The following is a 20,367-nucleotide window of genomic DNA, read 5'->3' as shown; positions in this document are numbered from 1 at the left end:
CTGGGTGTTTTTGCCACAAGCTTGGGTGGAGGGAGAAACATGCAGGGCTCAGGGTTTTTTTATGAATTTCATCACCCTAGAAAAGGAGCACTTCCCAGAATGCCTGTCTGTCCTCAGAAGTCCTGCCTCTGGGGAAGCTTGTCCATATAGTTTTTCACGTAGGGTGCAACTGTCTGAGTGCACGAGTGGCCTTCATACATTCTTGTGAGCAGGGACGTGGGGTTTGGATTAAATCCCATGCCCCTGGTGTCTCACGCAGTCAGTGCTTTCGCACTGCAGTTCCCACTCTTCTGTGTGTTCCATTTAAAGGGCCTGAGTTTCAGAAGCTCTGAGCCCCTGTGGTTCCAGCTGAAGGCAGTGGGGACATGGTGAGTGCTGAGCATCCCTTTAAATCCAGCCCACTGTTTCCAGCTGACGAAGAGACTGTGTGTAGCAAAGAGGGGTGTGTGTGTGTGTGTGTGTGTGTGTTTTTGTTTTGTTTTTTTTAAACCCCTTTAGAAGTGAAACCAGACCAGAGGAGAACTCCGGCTCCCTGCACTGCCTCGTGTCTGGAACTAAGAGGTTTAGTTCCTAATCCCCAGCCACTGACTCACTTGTGCAAGTTGCAAAGACTCCCTTGTAACAGACCCCGGTGCCAAAACAATGAGTGTGGATTTCAGTAACTCCGGCCAAGATTTTTGCAAAGGGGCTAGAGATTTTGGGTGTCTTCATAGAATATCAGGGTTGGAAGGGACCTCAGGAGGTCATCTAGTCCAACCCCCTGCTCAAAGCAGAACCAATCCCCAGACAGATTTTTGTCCCGGATCCCTAAATGGCCCCCTCCAAGGATTGAACTCACAACCCTGGGTTTAGGAGGCCAATGCTCAAACCACTGAGCTATCCCTCCCCCTTAACTTGAGATGCCTTAAAAAGGCCTGATATTTTTTTTATTTTTATTTTTTTTCCAGGCCTGAAAATTGGGCCCCTTAAATGTGTGTGATGTTGGGCACCCAAAACCACTGGTCACTTTGGAGAATCTTGGTCAAAATGGAGAAAGCTGTGGAATACTTCCCCAAAGGAAGGGACGGGAGCCCCATCCCTCAAGTCACTTAAAATTAGACTGGACTTAATACTGGAGAATATGCCTGCATTGGTTCCCAACAGAGGAGGGGTTCATGGGCATCTCCCAGCTCTTGATTTCAGTCAGGGGCAACTCCAGGTTTCAAAAGTCATTGAAAATACTGGTCCTTTGGGTCCAGTAGCTCAGGCTGTCTCAGCTGGGGCCAGGGACTGCAATTTTCTGCTCTTAACGCCTAAAGTAAAACAAAATGTGCATTAAGTGTGTCAGGAAATCCTGACCTGCAGAGCCAAGCAGCTGATGGGGCGACTGGCTGCTCCCATGTCTTGGGGGGAAAACTATTCTCCTCTGCTCCCCCACCCCCATTCAAGTTTAGCTTCTGGCCCCCGTTCCATACCTTTCCTGTTTTCCCCTTTGTAGTTACTTTTTGATAGGGCTTTGGAATTGTTCCTTGACTGAAGTGGCTCAGGGACAGGAAGGAAGGAAGGCAGAGACTCTACAGAGTTGGAAGAATACACCTCCATCTGTTTAACTTCCTGACACTATTGTTCTAATGCTTGAACGATTAGCTCTCAGGGATGGAGCCACTGGAGGCTACAGTGGGTTTGGTGCCGCAGAAGTATATAACCCACAGTAAAGGATGTTGGCCCTGTCTCCCCTTCCAGTCAGTGAGACCGGAGAAGGAGACTGGGAGTCAGGATCTTTGGGTTCCTTTCACAGCTGCTTTACTTTTCTGTGCCTCAGTTTCCCTATCTGTAGAATGGGGGCAATCATGCCTGCCTTCCTCACAGTGGGATTGTGAGGTGCTGTTCAACATTTGTGCTTTGAGAACCGGGGATGAAGGGAGTTGTGGAAGTGTGTATGTGCCCTGTATTGAGCCGTGCGTCCTCTTGGCAGTGGTGGGGCACCCGCAGTTCCCATTGGACTTCAGAGGAAGTGAATGCAAGCACTTCACGCCACTCCGGGTGTGGTCAGCATCTTGCTGGGTCGACCCTGTTGCTGTTCTCCCCGTCTGCTCCCACCACCCAGGGCAGATTCAGCTTCCAAAGGACTGCTCCATCTTGGCTCCAGTGACCATCAGCTCAGTGTCGCTGGGTCTCTCCAAAACTCCCTCCCCCGTTATGTGTTAACAAAGATGTAATGATTGAAACAGGGGACTGATTTAAAGCACCTCTGCCTTAGTGTTTGTGAAGGCCCCATCCCTCTGCACAGTGAAACCCCACCCCCGGAGAATCAAAAACAGCGGGGCCCGGGGGAGCAAAGTTCTAGCTCAGTGGGCATCTGTGAGGTTTTCACTTCTTGTGGTGGTTACTCAGAAAGGCTGGCCCTACATGCTGCCCCAGGTGCAGTTGGTGTCCTACTGGTACTTTAGATGGGTGTCCTACATTCCTGGCACCTTCTGTTGCTTGTCAACCAAGGCCCATGCTAGCAGTAACCTAGACCTGGTATGTTGTTACACAGGGCATCTTTCCCGTGTCCTTGGCCCTTGGATACCATGGGGATGGGGTTGACTCAATAATCAGGGTAGGATGGTCTCTCTCGACCTCTTCCTGAGCATTGCACTTGAAAGGAAATGGCTTATCCCTGTGTGTGGATGGTGAGGGGAGGACAATCCCGAGAGGTGGGGAAAACGAAACTCTGCTGCTTGTATTGCCGCTCTCTGGCATTGCGTGGAAATTCCCCTAAGGAAACCTCTTGCGTTGCTGATTCTTATTTTAGACAAGCAGAACAAGGCGGAGCTTCTGCTTTTGTGTCCGATTCACAGAAACAAAGCTGTTTTCCTCTTGCTAGAGAGGGGTTTTTTGTTTCCTTTCAAACAGGGCTACACGTTGTGGCTTATGCAAGAGGCTCAGAAGTAACTGCAGTTCAGCCTGATGAACCCAGGCTTCTGCTTCAGTGAATGAGTAAGACCTAACTCAGGGCTTGTGTGAACCCTGGGGGACACGGGCATAGGTGGAACAGATTTCTAGAGGAAGCTTCCTGGCTCTCTCCGAAGGACTCCTCCCAAGTTATCAATGAGTGAGTGCCGTCTAGAACGGGGCTCCGGAAATCTTACTTTCACTGACCTTGAAAAAGTCACCTACATTTTGATCCAAAGTCCATTGTACTACATGCAAAGACTCCCATTGACTTCAATGGACTTTGGACCAGGTCTTTAATCTTGTCTACACTAGCATTCTCAGACTGTTAATTCTCAGCAGGTGCTGGTGGAAGGTGAATTGTAGACAGGGTTAGATGAGATGAGGGTAATACACGCTTAAGTCTTGGCCTGTATGGCCTCCACCTCTACTGCCGCTGGAGTAGCTGCATTTATTCAGAATTGTGGGTCCAGATCTACCCTGAGGTAGTAACAGCTCCACTGTCTTATTTTTTTTCCTATCTGTGTAAACAGAGTGATGGTATCTCTTGGGGAAGGATGCAAGATATCATTCACTTCGGCTCAAATAATAAACAGTAATAGGCTTTAAAGCATTTGAGTTCCCCAGCTGGAAGGTGTTAGAGAAGCAGAGTCGTCTTATTTAATCCAGATGCTGTCCAGGATGCCTCCGTGTAAAAATAGCTTCTCTAAGCACCTCTGTCTCTGTCACCCATACTGCAGGCTGATACCTTTTTAATAACAGTTCATTATCTGTATTTCCTGAGGGCTAAGTGTGAACACATGAGTTAACTCTTAGGCCTTGGTAATTGTATGTTAATTGTTTGTATCTCACCTGCAGTGGCTTTGTCATGCCCACACTTAAATTAAGTCACACACTTCCTCTCCTCCTTCACCTTATTGACTCATCTCAAAGAAGTTTAAAAAAAACCAAACTTGTTTGGGAGGCGCTCGGTTTGGTTTTTGCATCGTTCTCCAGCTTGGCGACAAAGTCAATTTCGCTTTTGCTCCTTGGCTGGTTTCATTGTGTGGTTCTCACTGCTTCCTTCTGTGGGTTGCAAACACTGCAGGGGAAGGTCTGTTTATAAACAACTGTTTCCATTGGAATTTAAAATTTTTTTTTTTTTGGTTGGAAATCACGTTTTTTGTTTTTAGCTCTTACGTAACCTGCGTGTGGAGCTGAGCTTGAGGGCGGCCTCTCTTTTGACTATGAGGCGAGCATCATTCTATCAGGATTATACCCTTGCTGCAGACTTGGAGCTGCGGCTGTTTGCTAGCCTCTTTATTAGACCTCAGTTGGAAAACATTGGGATTGTAGATGGGGAAACTGAGGCACGGAGAGGTGAATTGGCTTGCCCAAGGTCATCCAGCAGGCTAGTGGCAGAGCCAGAAATACAACCCTGGTCTCCTGATTCCCAGTCCAATGCTCTATCACTAAGCCACACTGCGTCTAGCATTTTGCACCATTTTTTAAAAATGCTCCCACTTTTCCAATAGTCCAGCCAAGCCGTCTGAGGTGAATTTCTGCTTTTATTTTCCTTGTGGTGAAACTGCAGAGGAAACTTACCGATGCCTTTTCAAAAGGTCTGCCATTTGGGCATAACTGTACATTCAAACCCCCACCTAATTAAGCAAATGCGGGTTTTCCGTGTGCCTTGAAATGGGAGGTCCTTTGGACATGTAGCCATCAGAGGAGGACAGGATTATACGCTGAACTAGATAGACTGAGGCCAACAGCTGAGCACTGGTTTCCGAGAACCTTCTTTTTTGCGTTCCCAACTTGCGCTACTTTGGGCTGTATTTTCAGGGGTGCTGAGCCCTCACTGCTCCAGCTGAGGTCAGTGGGAGTTGCAGAGCTCAGGCCCACGGTCTCATGAAAACAGAGTTACTTGGGGAAAACTCAGCTGCAAATGGCTTGCCGGAAGTTACAGAGGGGGTTGGTGTGAGAGCTGGGATTAGAACTCAGGAGTTCCTGGCGCTCAGTACCACAGTCAGGGTATGTCTTCACTACCCACCGTATCGGCGGGTAGCAATCGATTTATCTGGGATCGATATATCACGTCTCGTTAAGACGCGATATATCAATCCCCGAATGCGCTCACCGTCGACTCCGGAACTCCACCAGAGTGAGCGGCGTTAGCGCAGTCGACGGGGGAGCCGCGACCGTCGATCCTGCGCCGTCTGGACCCCAGGTAATTCGATCCAAGATACTTCGACTTCAGCTACGCGAATAGACTTCAGCTACGCTATTCGCGTAGCTGAAGTTGCGTATCTTGGATCGATTTCCCCCCCCTGTGTAGACCAGCCCTCAGACTGCTAGATCTCACCTCACTCCCAGTCCGACTTCCTGTTCTGTTTCTGCTAAATTGCAGAGTAGGGGGGAAATGCACTGGGAAATATTAGTGCAGATGTTCGTTTGGGCCTTAGCTGCCTCTGCGTTTCTGCTTTGTTTTGCTTCCTTAGTTTCTGACCAACATGTGCAGAACGCACAATCAGCAGGAAAAAATGGGGAGGAAAGAGGAAGCTGATGCCAAGAATAAAGACTTAATATTTGATAGAGTCCCATCCTAGCAACCCGCCAGGCCCTCGGTGCGTGCCTGTCCTATACCCATCGGATATCCGTTTACTTTGTGCGTGATTTGTGAAGAGGGTATCGCAAAAGTCATCGGAAAAAAGTAACTGAGTCAGAGGGACTCAAAGTAGGAAGGAAATGGAGTTTGCACATATATGTGACAACGGAGGGCATTCCATCTGCATGTGACACGGAACTCGTGAACGGGATTGATTGCTGAGTCGTAACATTGCTTTCCCTTTCAGCTGCACGGCAACTCTGCAAGTGATTCATGGACTAAACACTGGAAATTTTGTACTTGCCAATATATGACTGTTTATATTTTAATTAGGTGAATTCAGTCTTCGATCCTTCAAAATTCTGCATCAGGAATTTATAGCGGTTGAGCCAAGTTCTGCTCTTAGTTATACTAATTTAAGGGTCTGATCCTGACGGGTACTGAGCACCTCCAGATCCCCATTACCTTTGCTGGGAGGTACAGCTGCTCAGCATCTCTTGGGATCAGGACATAAATCCATTACACCAGTGTAATTAGAGAGCAGAATTTGCTCTGCAGGTTAGATTATGATGATTGCACCGGAGGCAAAGCAGAAACCCACCAACCCCATGTGTGTCACTGTGCAATTGGATAGGTCCTTTTGTGGGGCAGGATTTGGCTTCCTCTGAAGCATTTGGTGGTCACCACTCCTAGAGAATATGGACTAGTAAGCTGATTTGGTGGGAAAATTGCGTGTCTGAGGGTGTAAATTACAGGAACATCCTTTCTTTTTTGTGGAAACATCAACAATTTGGGACAAACCCATCTGGCTGAAATGGTTTTTAAAAGGCGTTTCTTAGCATTCTTTTTAAGCAGACTTGGCCTAAAAGTGGATGTGAGGATTTGACGGTATAATTAACACTATCCTAAGGCTTATGCCTTGACTTCAGAGGAGCATGTGTTTCTTCCAGACGCCCGTACTTAACCACGTTCCCATTTCACTGATCCCCATCTAAGGCCTTGTCTGTGTGGACGTTCTTCTTCCAGAATAAGTGTGGCTTGTTCTTGTCCCTGAAGCTAAACAAGCACAACCACGTGTGGAGACTTTCAGGAATAGCTATTCCTGGATAACACTCTGCGTAGACAAGCCCGAAGCTTGGAAGCTAATGGGGGGTGGAGCGGAGGGAATAGTTCCCGCCATCTGTAGCTATGATGGAGATGGCTGCCTGCAGGGATTGGTTCAGGGTGGCTTGGTTTGCTGGTTTATGACAGAAATGCTTCCTGCTGGACAGGGCCGGCTCCAGCGTTTTTGCCGCCCCAAGCGGCGGGGGGGGAAGCCCCGATTGGCGGCAGCTCGACTGCCGCCGCTTCATTCTTCGGCGGCAATTCGGCGGCAGGTCCTTCCCTCCGGGAGGGACTGAAGGACCCGCCGCCGAAGAGCCGGATGTGCCGCCCCTTTCCCTTGGCCACCCCAAGCACCTGCTTGCTGCGCTGGTGCCTGGAGCCGGCCCTGCTGCTGGAGAAGCTGAAGAACTTCCATGGCTGAGAACTCCAGGTTTTGCAGAAATCCTGGAAAGGTCCTTACCCAGCAGACCCACCACTTGCATGACTTCCCCCTTCCCCATACAGAGCTCGCTCACTGGGAGCATCCACCCCAATCCAATGCCCAGGTTAAATCCATGCAGTGCCAGTGTCCACCAGCTGGGATCTGTGTGTGTCTGAGCAGGAAGGTTGGGTTCCCGCATGGGAGCAGCTGACGGGGGTTAGATCCTGCTCCTGGCTGTTCTCCCCACTGGATGGGTTTATGTAGCAGCAGAAGGTGTCTCCATCTCCTCAGCAGCTGGCTCTCGGAGACGGCTGCCTAACCCAGCTTTTCAGCTGGACGCTGGGAGCCAGGCAGAAGAGCTTCGGAGGCTGCTGCAGGAGCTGGTCGCTGCCCAGTTGGCTGGGGCCAGCCCGTTTTCTTTGTGCTCTCGACCCCGGTATTGCATCAACATTGTGTTTCCCCTCTGAGGCGTGGGAAGGTGAGCGGCCGGCCCGGGTTAGATTAAACGATGGTGAGGGGTCCCCGTGGCCGCTCAGGGCAGCTTTCCCGCCTTTTCGCGGGCGTGTGTTCTGGTTCATAAACCAAAGTGCGGTGTCTGACTGGGCCAAACCCACCCTTGGGGTGGCTCCATTAACGTCAGCGGCTGAGACGAGCCCGTTGTGCGTCCCCCACCGGAGCTAGGAGGGCTGTCGCTAGCCACAGTTCCTCTTGTTCTTATGCTCACTCTCTGCGGTGTCACAGCCTGGCTTTCTCTCGTTGACGATGTGCTGTGTGTACTCAGGAGGGACTTGGCTGCCAGCCTCCTCCGAGCCCAGCCTGGGTAAATCTCTTCCTCAAACTGGCTTAGCCGGGTATCGGTGTCAGGTGTGTTCTCCATAGGACAAGTGGCAGGTTTATTGTATGTCAACATGTTTCACCATTTTGGGCAGGGAAAGGCGGGGAGGGAGGGAGGGATCCCCCAGTGTTTTAAAGGGATCCGGATAAATCCTCTTAGAGGGAGCTTTGCCTCAGTAAGCCGTAGGGAGGAAGGGCCATAGGCTGCTGTGGAGCTGTTGTGGGTAGTGGAGCTAAATTGGCCTCATTGGACTTGAGACCTAGAGCCCAGTTCAAGGCTGCTTTGCAGCTGCCGTGCCAGCTATGCCAGCCGGCGGGGAGCTTGGGGAAGCAGGCAGAAGTTAGAGCAACCATCAGAGCTGCCCTAACCAGCGTCCTGGACCAGGCCAGCCCTCAGGATCACTCAGGAGCCAGCTGCCACTCTGCCCCCCCCCCTCCAAACCCTTCCTCTGGGCGGGGCAGAATGGTCTTTGGGTGAGCTCTAGGGCTTGCAGTTGGGCCAGTGGATTTGATTCCCAGCAGAGCTGTAGCCCTCCTGTATGGCCTAGGTGCAAGGCACGTAGTCACTTGGAAAATGGGGGGCTGCTAATTTTCGGGTGCTCTACTTGAGAAAACAAAGGCCTGATGTTCAGCCGTGCCAGGGACCCGCCGCTCCTGTTGATTTCAGCTGGACTTGTGGGTCCCGAGCGCCTCTGAAAATCAGGCGCAAGGCACCTCAGGTCAGGCACTCGAGAACTGAGCCACTCAAAATGAGGGGGCACTGACATGTAGGCCAGGTCCCTCATTTGCAGAAAGGAGATCCCGGCACGTATCCATCTCACGTGTGGTGTCGGATCCCCTGACACTAGTATTTGCAAAGCACTTTAGGGTCTATAGAAGGTGCCATTGAGAATGGGGCAAAATATTGGTACCTGGATGCCATGGTGATGGGCCCATTAGAAATGGGTGGGGACAAACCTGTCAGTGGCTCCTGTGGTGGCGGAAATTCAGTCTCTCCTGTCTAGAGCTTTCTCTGCTCTCCTGTCTGTATACAAAGCCCACTTTGCAGGCTCTCCCTGTGTCTGAGCTTCCCAAGGTCCCCTGCTGCAGGTGTGTGTCCCTCACTCCCAGGCAGATCAGTTTCACTGTGACTGTTTGCTACGTATGTTGTGATCGCACTGCCGAGCGGTGAGGGGCAGAGTTCTATGTTCCCCTGTGCGGTTACCAGAGGGACGAGGAAGTGCTCTGGGGGCTGGAATGGGCAGCAGCCCAGGCAGGGAAGGGAGTGTGGATGGAACAGGCCTACGTTCTGGAGCTGGGAGCACCAGCTCCCAGGTTAAAACCCACTAGGGAACGCTGCTAACCTAGCCCCAAATGCTGCAGAAGTGTTAGCTGCGGGGGGTGGGGTTCTTGCTCTGGTCACTGTCAGGTGCCTTGGGCCTGATTGGCAGAAGGGCTGAGCACGCTAAAGACAGTGGGAGCGGCTGTGTCCCAAGAGCTCGAGGCTGCGGTTTTGGCCTTTGGCCCCCCTGCATTTTGGGGAGGAGGCAAGTTTTGGGGATTCAGCCCTCCTACAGTTTGCAGGACGGGGGGTTGAGTGCCCAGCTTATTGGGCTGGCTCTCCAGTGCTTGTGCTGCTGTTGAAACACTGTGGTGCATTAGGAGGAGCCCCCCTTACCGATCTTAACTGTAGGTATGTAGAATTCCCCCCGGTACAGCACTCTGGAGCTCTCCTTACATTAGGAGGGAAGTGCCTGTAGGCTTTGCTTCCCCCCCCCCGCTCCCCCCGCCCAAAACCTTCCTACCCCCCCAGGACTGATGCCTCCTGATTTGCATATTTAAATATGCAAATGTACCCATCTTGGCCTCCCAGCCATTCCCTGGGCAAAGTCCCCCATGCCATGAAGGTAACGGCGTTGTTTCCTTTCCCCATCGCAGAGCTCCACGCAGGAGATCGGAGAAGAGCTGGGAGACGGCGTGATCTACAGCATATCGCTCCGGAAGGTGCAGCTCCACCACACAGCCAACAAGGGGCAGCGATGGCTTGGGGTAAGCTGTGCCCAGCCTCCCTTTGCCCTCTGACTACAGCGGTGATGATTCCCCCCCACACACACCTTCGCTTCTCCTTGTGCCTTCCAAGCATGGCAACAGGTGGTCTTTGGGGTGTCGTGGTGCCAGCAGGGTGGGCGCGGGTGTAAGTGGACATATGCCACGTAAGCCACAGGCCCAGTTCTTAGCGTGCTGGGGCAGTGTTTCCTACAGCGGCTGGTAGATCCATTCATCCTTTCCCTCTCCGGGCCTGTCGCTGCACCCACTGTGGCATCGATTGTGCTGCATGCAGGCGGGTGGCTGGCTTGGGGATTATGAGCATACAACAGTCAGGGCGGGGGATGAAGCACCCCAGCCAACGTGGACACAGATGTTTTGATTTGCCAACTGCAGCTCTGGGGTGGGGGTGACCCCCTGCCCCCAATAGGACAGCTTGATGAAACATGCTCACATGTGCCTCATCCTCTTCCTGCTTTAGGCATGAATCTGGGCATCCCCATTTTGGGGTCTCCTACCAAGATCTCACCAGCACCTGGCCCTGTGTCTGGATTGAGCATGCCTGGGAGAGTTCAAATCCTTGTCTGACTCCTTGCCAGAGTTGGAAGGAGAAGGTGCCTGACCCAGGGGGCAGCAGGGGGAGCCATGTGTTTACTTGCACATCAGGAAGGAATTGGGGGTGGTGGGGGAATGCAAAATAGGGCCCCAATATCCCGGGAAGGGCTGAGCGCACATCTCCCACTGAAATCTGTGGGAGTTGGGGAGCTCAGCACTCCATGGGATCTGGTGTTTTGTTCCCTGAGAAGAAGGGGTTAAGAGCGGCTCCCTCTCCTGCTGAACAGCCTGTCTTGGAGGAAGCAGACATCCTTTTTGTCTGACACGGCCAACAAAAAGCCTCTCCCCTCCCCGGGAGCTGGCACGGGGCCGGGGGACCAGACAGGCCCCGCAGGAATGCAGCGCTGGGTATTATTGTTTCCGGCTGTCCAACTCCATCACATTCCAGTGGCAGAGCGGATGGGCAACCCCTGCATGGGAGCGCTGAGAGAAGGATCCCAGAGCCAGAAAGGCTCCAGGCCTGGTTTTCCCCTCTGCCGGCGGGTGGGTGTGTCTCATGCAAAGAGTCAATGTGGGAGCCCTGAAGGCTGTGGAAAAAGAGGCGTCTGCTGGAGATCCTCATTTTTCCCTTCCCCTCCTATTATTTTCTCTCTTAACTTTCTGTTTCCTGAGCTGAGGCAGGTCCAGGCCCTGGCCAATGGGAAGTCAGTGTTTGCTACTTTGCATTGCCAGCCCTTGTGTCTGCTTGAGCAGGGATAGCAGATACGGGGGGAGAGGGGGGGGAATGGGCAGGGCACGCCAACTTGGATCGGCATGGGCACCTCCCCACTGGGACAGATTGCTCTGTCAGTAGAGGGGCGATCTGGGCATAGGGCTGGGAGCCAGGAATGCCCCAGTTCTAATCCTGGCACTGACACCCTCCGTAGCCTTGGGCACGTCACTTGGCCTCTCTGTGCCTCAGTTCCCTCCCCCTGTAAAGTTGGGGTAATCCCCACACCGCAGGAGTGTCATGGTGAGTCTTTAGCCAGACCTGCCTGGACGCATGTGCCGGTCCAATTCTGATTCTGTCCCTCTGTGAGCAGCACGGAGCTTTCCAAGCGCCCATGCTGGGGGGAGACGCAAGGCCCCTAGGACGGGGGCGGAGCTCTTGAGCCTTTTGGTTTTCAAAGGGACTTGGTTCCCCATCCCCACCCCTTGTGCTCTCCCTGTCCGTGGAGCTCATGCTTGCGATCAGGCCCATCACAGGAGCGTTGCCCTGGCCTGATCGAATGCTGCAGAAGCTCCTGGGGAAGCTATTCCAGCTTTACTGGACTCCAAATCCCTGTCCACACCAGGGAAACAACCCGCTGGTGACGGAATCAGTGGCGTAGCAAGCGCCAGCACAACGTCCGCGTTTGTCCTGCGCCCATTCCAGCGCTGCTCTGCACCATTGGAGCTGCACTGGGACGCTGTCCCATAGCGCCCTGAAGCAGTGCTTAGCACGCTACGTGTCCTGGGGGGAAGGGCCCCTGCTGTAGGGAGAGTGGCCCTGGGACCGTAGGGAAGTGATTGTGGGTGTCCCCCTTGGGGCCTGGCTTTCTCAGCTCTGCGCTCGCGTTCCTCTCTCTGTCCTCCGCCTAATGCTGTCAATCATCCCCCACCTCCAGTTCGAGAACGAGTCAGCCTTGAACCTCTACGAGACGTGTAAGGTGCGGACAATAAAAGCCGGGACCCTGGAGAAGCTGGTGGAGTATCTGGTCTCAGCCTTCAAGGGCAATGACTCCACCTACGTCACCATCTTCCTGTGCACGTACCGGGCCTTCGCCACCACCAAGCAAGTGCTAGACCTGCTGCTCAACAGGTGATGCTGCCCCTCCCTCCCTCCCTGTGGTGCCCCTTGGGGGTGGAAGTCTGTGCCCTATCCATGCTGTGGTCCCTCCTATGTCCTCCCCTCCCTCTCCCCCCCCCACCGCCCCAACGCTCCAGACAGGTGATTCATGCACTTCTCTCCTCTGTGCCCTGCTAGTGCTGGTTCATGCCTGGTTCTGACCATGGCTCAGCATCCCACATCACAGCTGCTCCTTTGGGGGCCCCCTCTGGTTTTAGCGGGGAGCTGCCCCCATTCCAGCCTCAAAACTTCGCCTGGGCCAGGTCCTCTCCTCTCACGCAGACTCAGTACAGGGCTCTGTGCTGGGGTGGAGTGGGGGCTACTTCTCAGCCATGCTGCAGCCTCAGGGATGGAATAGTCCATGTATCCTGTCTTCCCCCCCTACCCTCCAGGTAGAGGCCCACAGCTGGGAGTGGAGGTCTTTGTGTAGTCCCAGATCTACCAGCTCTCCCCTTCCCTCAGCCCCCTGTGCTCAGGGCCTTCCAAGCCCGACAGGAGGTGGAGCAGGGCGCATCCCAGCAGTGTGTGGAAAGCCAGGCTCGGAGAGCTGCTCCTGCCTTCTCCAGAGACTTTAGAATCCCCAACCTCGAGTCCTTTTTAATGCTGCTGTCTGTAATTGGAGCTGTATTGCCCCCCTCCCCCTCCGTAGGCAGCATTTCATTGTGCCCCTAGCGCAGCGCGTTTGCCAGGACGCCGGAACAATGGGGACAGTGTTAGCGGGAGCGCATACCAGGGAGCATGTGTACTCCCGGGATTGTCCAGGCATTGCACTGCGGGTGGGGGAGAGGCCTTATGGGTCATGGGATGACTACAGCAGGGGGTAGGAAGTGCGAACTCTGCTCTTCGGGCCTCTGCTGTCCCTCTCAAAGGGCCAGCCAGCCCAACGAGTCTGTGAAATGCCCAGAGCTGCCTTGGTGCCACGTCCCAGCATTCCTAGATCAAAGCCAGGTCCGTCCCCCTGGTACCCTGTTCTGAGCATGGCCAGTGCCTGCCGCTTTAGAAGGCGGCCCTCGATCTTCCATAATGCACCTGGTTGATTGTACCTTGAAATACTCTAAGAGCATCGCCGTAGGGCTGAGAACACTGATTGTAACATCCACCAATGGCGTTCCCGGAAGTACGGCCTCTGGGAATGCTGTCCAGATGTGACAGCCCTGTAGGCTCTCAGGCAGTGCGGGTACTTCGGGGGATACCCGTGGGTGCAGTGCCCCTTAACCCTTCCCTGGCACCAGGCTCATGCCATAGAGACATGGGCTGCGCTGTCCAGCTCTGAAACTGCAGCGGTCTCGTTGAACAAGCAGGTAACTTTTGCCTGCCAGATGCAGCTTCTCTTTGCCTGTAAGGGTACGTGTGGGAAAGGGTGACCTGTCGTGGTTGCTTAGGGTAGTTGTCCCTGTTTGCATGGGACATGGGCCAATCCTGTCGTCCCCCACAGTTTGCAATCCAGAGTCCTATTCTAAGGCAACCCTGAGAGTCCACAGTGGGTACTAGTTGCCCCTGCTGGCTTGGCACCAGGCTCCTGAAAGGCCCCTGGTAGGAGTGTGTGGATCTAGGTGTCGTCGGAACCCTGTCCTGGCTGAAATGCCTTGTAAGCCCCCAAACTTCATGCAGAGGGTAGGGCTCATTTGGCCGGGAGCGGGCGATATGCCGGGAAGAGACCCGGAGTGAAGGATGCTTGTCTGCTCCAGCAGGGGTCGCTGTGGAGAGGCAACTGCCCAGCAGGGTGTGGTTTAACTGGCTCATTGTTATCCCCATGTCAGGTACGGCAAACTGCACGTCCAGGTGAATGGGGACCACGCCAGACACGCTGTGGATGAGAGACTGGAGCTGAAAAAGTAAGCATACCTCTGCTGTAGTGAGCCCTCCCCTCGGCACCAGGGCAGGGAGGGAATGTCTGTCTGTCCCCTCTGCTCCCTCCAAGGAGCGGCGCTCTCTTCACAGATGGAACCCTCTCCAGGTGCCAAAGGACCATCCACTCTGGGCTGTGTGCATGTGCTATGGAATTAGGTATAGGAGGATACAGGCACGGAGAACGCTGGGCTGAGATGGGCCAGGACTTGGATCCAGTCACAGGCTGGGAACTCTGACTGGGTGGGTCTTGGAAAGAAGCCAGGAATAGAATCCAGGTCTCCCGAGCCCATCTCCTGCTCTAACTGCTAACTGTCCCCTCTCCTGTCAAGTCCAATTTGTTGAGCTGTAATAGCCTGTGGCAGTGAGTTCCACAGGTTAATGATGTGAAGCAGCTGCAAGTGCATTTGCAGCTCTGTTAGGACATTTGGGGATGTTGGGTCTCGGCTGTTGGGCACGTGGGCTCTCAGCTGTCAGACATGTACGCATACGTACACTTTGGCACGCACACAGGTGTCACTTTATGCCCAGTTTTAACAGCCAGTCTGTCTGTCTGCTTCTCCCCAGCACCATCTCCTCCATCCTGGGTGCCTGGCTGGACCAGTACTCTGAAGACTTTCGCAAGCCCCCAGACTTCGCCTGCCTCAAGCAGCTCATCTCCTATGTGCGCCACAACATCCCCGGCTCGGACCTGGAGCGGAGAGCGCGGATCTTGCTGGCCCAGTTCCAGCAGCCGGAGCACAGCGAGACAGAGCCAGACGGTGAGCGGCGCTTCCTCCTCGTGTCTGTGTCCCTTAGTGCTCTGTGTGGTGTGTCCTGGGCTTCCCCAGTGACTCTTGTGAGGAGAACTGCGTGTGAGGGCCGTCCGCGGGGCCTGGGTGGAATGGAGGAGGGTTAGCACCCGGGAGGATCTCCAGAGCCGAAAAACCTGCCACATGACCAAAGCCAAATGAATCCACTCTCAAATGAGTCCGTTCTGTTCTGCCCTGCCCTGCCCTGCCCTCTCGAGCCCCTCGGACCCCTTCCTGCCCACAACAAGGAGTCCAGGTTGTAAATGACCCCGGGGGGGGATTCAGTCTGGGGAAGGATGCTGGCTTTCCTTGCAGTGGGCGGGGGTTCCTGCAGGCACCTCCGTGCGCCCTCCTGGCCTGTACGAGGCGGGGTCTGGGTCTTAGGGGCATGAGCGTGTCTGTTTGTGTATGAGGAGGGGAGGGCGAGCAGTGTATCAGGATGTGGGAAGGGGAGTTGGGGGAGGGTCTGGCTGTGGTGCAGGGGTGTCTGTATTCGGGGCTAAGTGTGTAACTGAGGAATGGAGGGTTGTCTCTTACTCATTCCCCGTCTTTCTCAGCTGTGGACCAGACCAGCTGCACCTTCCGGATAGTGGAGGAGAACGGACTGGGGGAGGAGAAGCCAGACTTCCTCGCCTTCTCCCAGGAGATGGTGGCCGAGCAGTTCACGCTGATGGATGCTGTGAGTATTGGCTGCTGCCTTGGCACCGAGTGCTCTGCCCATGTGCTTGGGGGCCCTGCCCGTGCGCGCTCTGCCGGGGCCTGTGATGCTCTCGCTCTCCTGCTTGCCCGTTCCCTAGAGAGACCCGTCTCCAACCCTCTCTTCCAGGAGCTGTTTAAGAAAGTGGTGCCTTACCACTGCCTGGGCTGCATCTGGTCCCAGCGGGACAAGAAGGGCAAAGAGCACCTGGCCCCCACCATCCGCGCCACCGTCTCCCAGTTCAACAGCGTCACCAACTGCGTCATCGCAACGTGCCTTGGGGACCGCTCCCTCAAACCGCAGCAGAGGGCCAAAGTGGTGGAGCGGTGGATTGAAGTGGCTCGGGTAGGACTGTCCTCTGTGATGCCAGCCGTTCCCCGGTGGGGGTCTTTCTGGGAGGTCCCCGGCTGGTGCTTGAAGCAGTGTAGCCCAGTGTGTAGGGCACTAGCTTGGGAGTGGGTTCTAATCCCTGCTCTGCGACCTTGAGCAAGTCTCAACTTCCCGTGCCTCAGTTTCCCCCTCTGTAAAGTGGGGATAACGTTACCGGTTATAAAGCCTTATGAATGGGGCTAAGAATTGTAACTAATGGCAGGAACTCTACATCCCACCTACCCTGCCCCCACTAGAAAACTAGATCCCTCTCCAAGGAGCCCATGGCTCAGGCGGTGTATGGCAGAGGGGGACCAAACTGAACCCCCTCATCCTTGGGTTTGGGTAAGTGGGGCTCAGCTCTGACATTCCCCTGCCTTGGACTTTGATTCTGCAAAATGCAAACTCGGCCAGTGGGGTTCTGGAGAGTTAGTCGCCCGTTCCTGTGCGTGTGAAGCGAGACCCCTGTTTGGGGGGCCTAAGCCTGGGCTAAGACCTACCTGAGAAAGGTTTGCAGGGAGGGGAGGGTGCCGAGGGGACTCGAGATGCTAAGGGGCCAGGTGCCCAGCTGGGCTAAATCACCATAGCTCTGACGTCAGTGGAGCTGCACTGATTTACACCAGCTGAGGATCTGGCCCTAAACATCTCCGTGGCCAAAGGGGGAAGCCAGTAACCATTGCCTGGCTGCCATCTTTCGAACGAACGTTAAACCCTGCCGTCTCCCCTCAGGAGTGTCGCATCCTGAAGAATTTCTCCTCTCTCCGAGCCATCCTCTCCGCCCTGCAGTGTAACGCGGTTCACAGGCTGAAGAAGACCTGGGACGAGGTGTCACGGTGAGTGCTGCCCCTTGGGTCCCATCGCTACGGCAGTAGCGTTGGCATAGTTTGGGGGTTCCCATCTACGCCACAAGCTGTAACGCTGCCTGACTCGCGTCCCAGGGCTGTAGCCGGGGCCCGGTGACTGTGCAGAAAGCCAGGGACCAATGTAAGACACTTGGCTGTCTTATCGGCATGAGTAACCTCAAGTAGATCCCACGTGTGAAATATTCCTGGATACCCTCCAAAATAGCAGAGCTACCTACTAGAGCTGTGATCAGCTGGGTCCTTCCCAGGGGCATGGCCCAGCCTGAAAGGGAATGTTTCATTCAGGCAGATTCCCAGGCAAATGATGTCAATAAATCCTCACGCCAAAGGGGAAGAATGGGGATTCTCCCAGGGCATGCTGGGAAAAACTTCTGCATTGCCCAAGAAAGGATCCAGGATACAAGCCGGTGTTTTGGGGAAGTGGAAATTTGGAGAATGAAATGGACTCGTGCTCTCCCAGCAGCATGGGGCTTAATGAAGATGGTTCTCGAAGGGAGCGTAGGCTTGCACAAGAAGAGGGGAAGAGAGCCCCAACCGGGATGGGGAGATGGGGACACCGGTGCTGATGCCTCCTTGTTTTGCCCCCGAACAGGGAGAGCTTCCGCACTTTCCACGAGCTGTCGGAAATCTTCTCGGATGAGAACAACCACTCGCTGAGCCGGGAGCTTCTCATTAAGGTACTGGGAGCTCAGGCTCTCTCACATGGGCTTGTTTCTGAACAGGAGGTGGGATGGGCGTTTACTCTGATGCTGCCAAAATTGCTCCACGCTCATCCCTTCTCTTCCCCTTCTTCCCCCCTCGCCACTGCCGCACTAACCCTCCTGCATTCTGCACTGCTGCTGGCTGGGGGTGAGTCTGCAGTGAGGATGAGTGGCGCAAAGGGGATGGGCAGTGAAGTCTATAGCAGCACATGCCGTGAGTTGCTAGAGGTCTTGAATGATCTTTAGAGCATGGCCCGTACATCCCAACTTACAGACACGGACTAAGTGTGCGCACACAGACAAACTCTTTGCACCCTCTACACCCAATAGGAATGTATCTGGGAGTGTGGGTGATTTTTAAAACCCAAATGAGGGTTTCCCCCGAAATATCTGCATCTCGGATGTTGCCGCCTTTTGCTAGGACATGAGCGTCAGGAAGTGAGAGACTTGAAACTGACTGGGCTATTTCAGCTGCCCAAGATGAAGGGAGAAAGGGGCATATGGTTTGTAGACTCCTCCCCAGTTTTAACTGTCAGGCAGTGTTTATAATACACACAGGGGAAACTAGTCTTTTCATGGGCCAGATCCTCCGTCTGCGTAAATCAATGGATCTTCAGTGGAACTACATCAGGGGAGGGTCTGGCCCAGAACTTCCAACTAGTCAGTTTCCCTTTAAGTCTGAAAGGGGCAGAGCAAGGCGGCACATTGTGAATGGCTGATGCTGACAGCCTGGACTGCTGAGCTTGGCTCAGTCCGGGGGCTTGGGCTGCGCCCAGCTCTGGCAGCAAGGAAATCCCCAGTGAGGGCAGAAGATAAGGAGGGGAGAGGCTTGTCTAGGAGAGAGGAGTGTCTGCAGAGGGATTCCCTCCCCTTATCTCCCTGGAACAGCGGTAAAGGAGCTCTGGCTGTGTGAGCCTGTGCCAGATGCAGGCTGTGAGATGAACTCCTGGACTAACTCCTTACGCATGCACACGAGCTGGTCTAGTACGTGCAGCCAGCACTGCTGCAGCCGCCCACGCCTGTTAGCTACCTAGAAAGGAAGTAGCCGGCTTGGTGGCCAAACCAACACTGCATCTGAAAATCTCTCTAGTGGGCCTGATTCTGCGCTCGTTCACACCGCCGTGGCACAAGAGTAACCCGGCTGATGGCAGCAGCATTACACTAGTGTGCAATGGGTGTGAGAAGAGTATTAGTGCCCGCTTGTTACTGTATTGCCCAATGCTTTCATTCTGGCTCCATGTAGGGCTGGGCTTAATGGGTCTGCACTGGAATCGCCTGGCTGCCAGAGGCCACAGGTTCAAATCCCAACATCAGAGGGGTGTGTATAGGACATTGTGCACCAGGTGGCTGCTCTGCCCCAGAGGTGGCTGCATTTTAGCAGCCCTGCACATACAAAGGCCCTGTCCAGAGTCCCACTGATTTTTAGTGTGAACGGTGAGTGCCTAGCCCTTCTCGGACTCAAAGCTTGTCAAATGCTGCTCTAGAAATGTCCATCTCCCCGTCAGGGCGTCCACTCGGACATTCCATCCCATCGCTGGGGCGGAGATCACAAAATCCAAAAGGGAACAAAACATCCCTTTGATGAGCTATTAATACGTGTGTATACGTGTGTGTTTGATGAGCTATTAATACGTGTGTGTGCACAGCATATTCCACCCGATACGGGTCTCCTCCTGTTTATAGCGTGCATGCTCAGCTTTGATTGTTCCCCCCGCCCACCCCCATAGAGACAGAGGACTTGTCCGCATGGGATGCTATACTAGTATAAGGTAGGGTGTGAATTTAAACCATTCTCGCCATACCAGTTTAACGCCCCTTGTGGACACTCCTGTTCCGGTAGAAAAGGGCCTGGTTTCACTTGAGCGAATGTCGCTCTGGAAGCTGTTTAATACTAATACCCGGCTCTTTATCTAGCGCTTTTCACCTGTAGCTCTCAAAGTGCTATACCGAGGAGGTCAGTGTCATTACCCCCTTGTACAGATGGGGAAATTGAGGCACAGAGGGGCTTGCCCGAGGTCACCTAGCAGGCCAGTGGGAGAGCTGGGAACAGAAAACCAGTGCTCTGTGCAGTAGGCAGCACTGTTTAAAATAAGCCAAAAAAAGCTACTCTTAGTCTGGAATAAGCGTGTCCGCATGGGGCGTTGTGCCAATAGAATTGGAGCAGCTGAACTATACTGGTATAATTCTACACCAGAAGTGTCTCCCATGTAGACGAGCCCTTTGCCCTCAGCAGGCGGGTGGCGCTTCTGTAACCCTGCCTGGGTGGGGTCCTGTGTTCCCTGCCCTACTTGAATTTCTGTCTGACCTTGTGAGCTGCAGGGCAGGGAACGGGACTTCTCCTGGGTTTGCAAAGCACTGTCTGAATTCTCTCCCCAGGAGGCCTGATCTCCACGATCAAGGATAGCCTCTAGTAGGGACGTTAGATCAATAAGCCAACTTACGTTGTCGTCTTCCCCCCTCCCCAATCCAGGAGGGGACGTCCAAATTCGCCACCCTGGAGATCAACCCAAAGAGGGCCCAGAAACGGCAGCAGCAGCAGCGGGAGATGGTGAGTGGCGTGGCCGCCCGTTGCTGGCAGCTCGCTCAGAGCTCTGCAGCTGTCGCTAGTGTGGGACTCACCCCTGCTCTCTCTCCTTTTCCAGGGCGTGATGCAGGGCACCATTCCCTACCTGGGCACCTTCCTCACAGACCTAGTGATGCTGGATACCGCCATGAAAGACTTCCTGGATGTAAGTATAACCCCCCCGTCCCTCCCCTTTTCTGCCTGGCTTCCCTCACGGAGCCCTGGA

At 54.1% G+C, this 20,367-nt stretch overlaps 1 protein-coding gene across 7 annotated transcripts in view; it reads left to right on the top strand.

The window, feature by feature from the left end:
* RALGDS (ral guanine nucleotide dissociation stimulator) overlaps positions 1-20,367 on the top strand; it is a 101,234-nt gene that overhangs the window by 73,683 nt on the left and 7,184 nt on the right. For all 7 annotated transcript variants that reach the window (XM_024210401.3, XM_024210400.3, XM_024210402.3 and 4 more), the window contains 10 exons: positions 9,780-9,890; positions 12,089-12,282; positions 14,070-14,144; positions 14,725-14,918; positions 15,506-15,627; positions 15,775-15,990; positions 16,744-16,847; positions 17,470-17,554; positions 20,049-20,126; positions 20,221-20,307. In XM_024210401.3, the coding sequence (XP_024066169.1) occupies positions 9,780-9,890; positions 12,089-12,282; positions 14,070-14,144; positions 14,725-14,918; positions 15,506-15,627; positions 15,775-15,990; positions 16,744-16,847; positions 17,470-17,554; positions 20,049-20,126; positions 20,221-20,307 (1,266 nt within the window). The remainder of the gene's footprint in view (positions 1-9,779; positions 9,891-12,088; positions 12,283-14,069; positions 14,145-14,724; positions 14,919-15,505; positions 15,628-15,774; positions 15,991-16,743; positions 16,848-17,469; positions 17,555-20,048; positions 20,127-20,220; positions 20,308-20,367) is intronic.

This window comes from Terrapene carolina, unplaced genomic scaffold, assembly GCF_002925995.2.
Source record: "Terrapene carolina triunguis isolate 2854851 unplaced genomic scaffold, T_m_triunguis-2.0 Scaffold238, whole genome shotgun sequence".
NCBI classification, from domain to species: Eukaryota; Metazoa; Chordata; order Testudines; family Emydidae; genus Terrapene; species Terrapene triunguis.
This window is presented reverse-complemented; position numbering and strand designations above follow the sequence as displayed.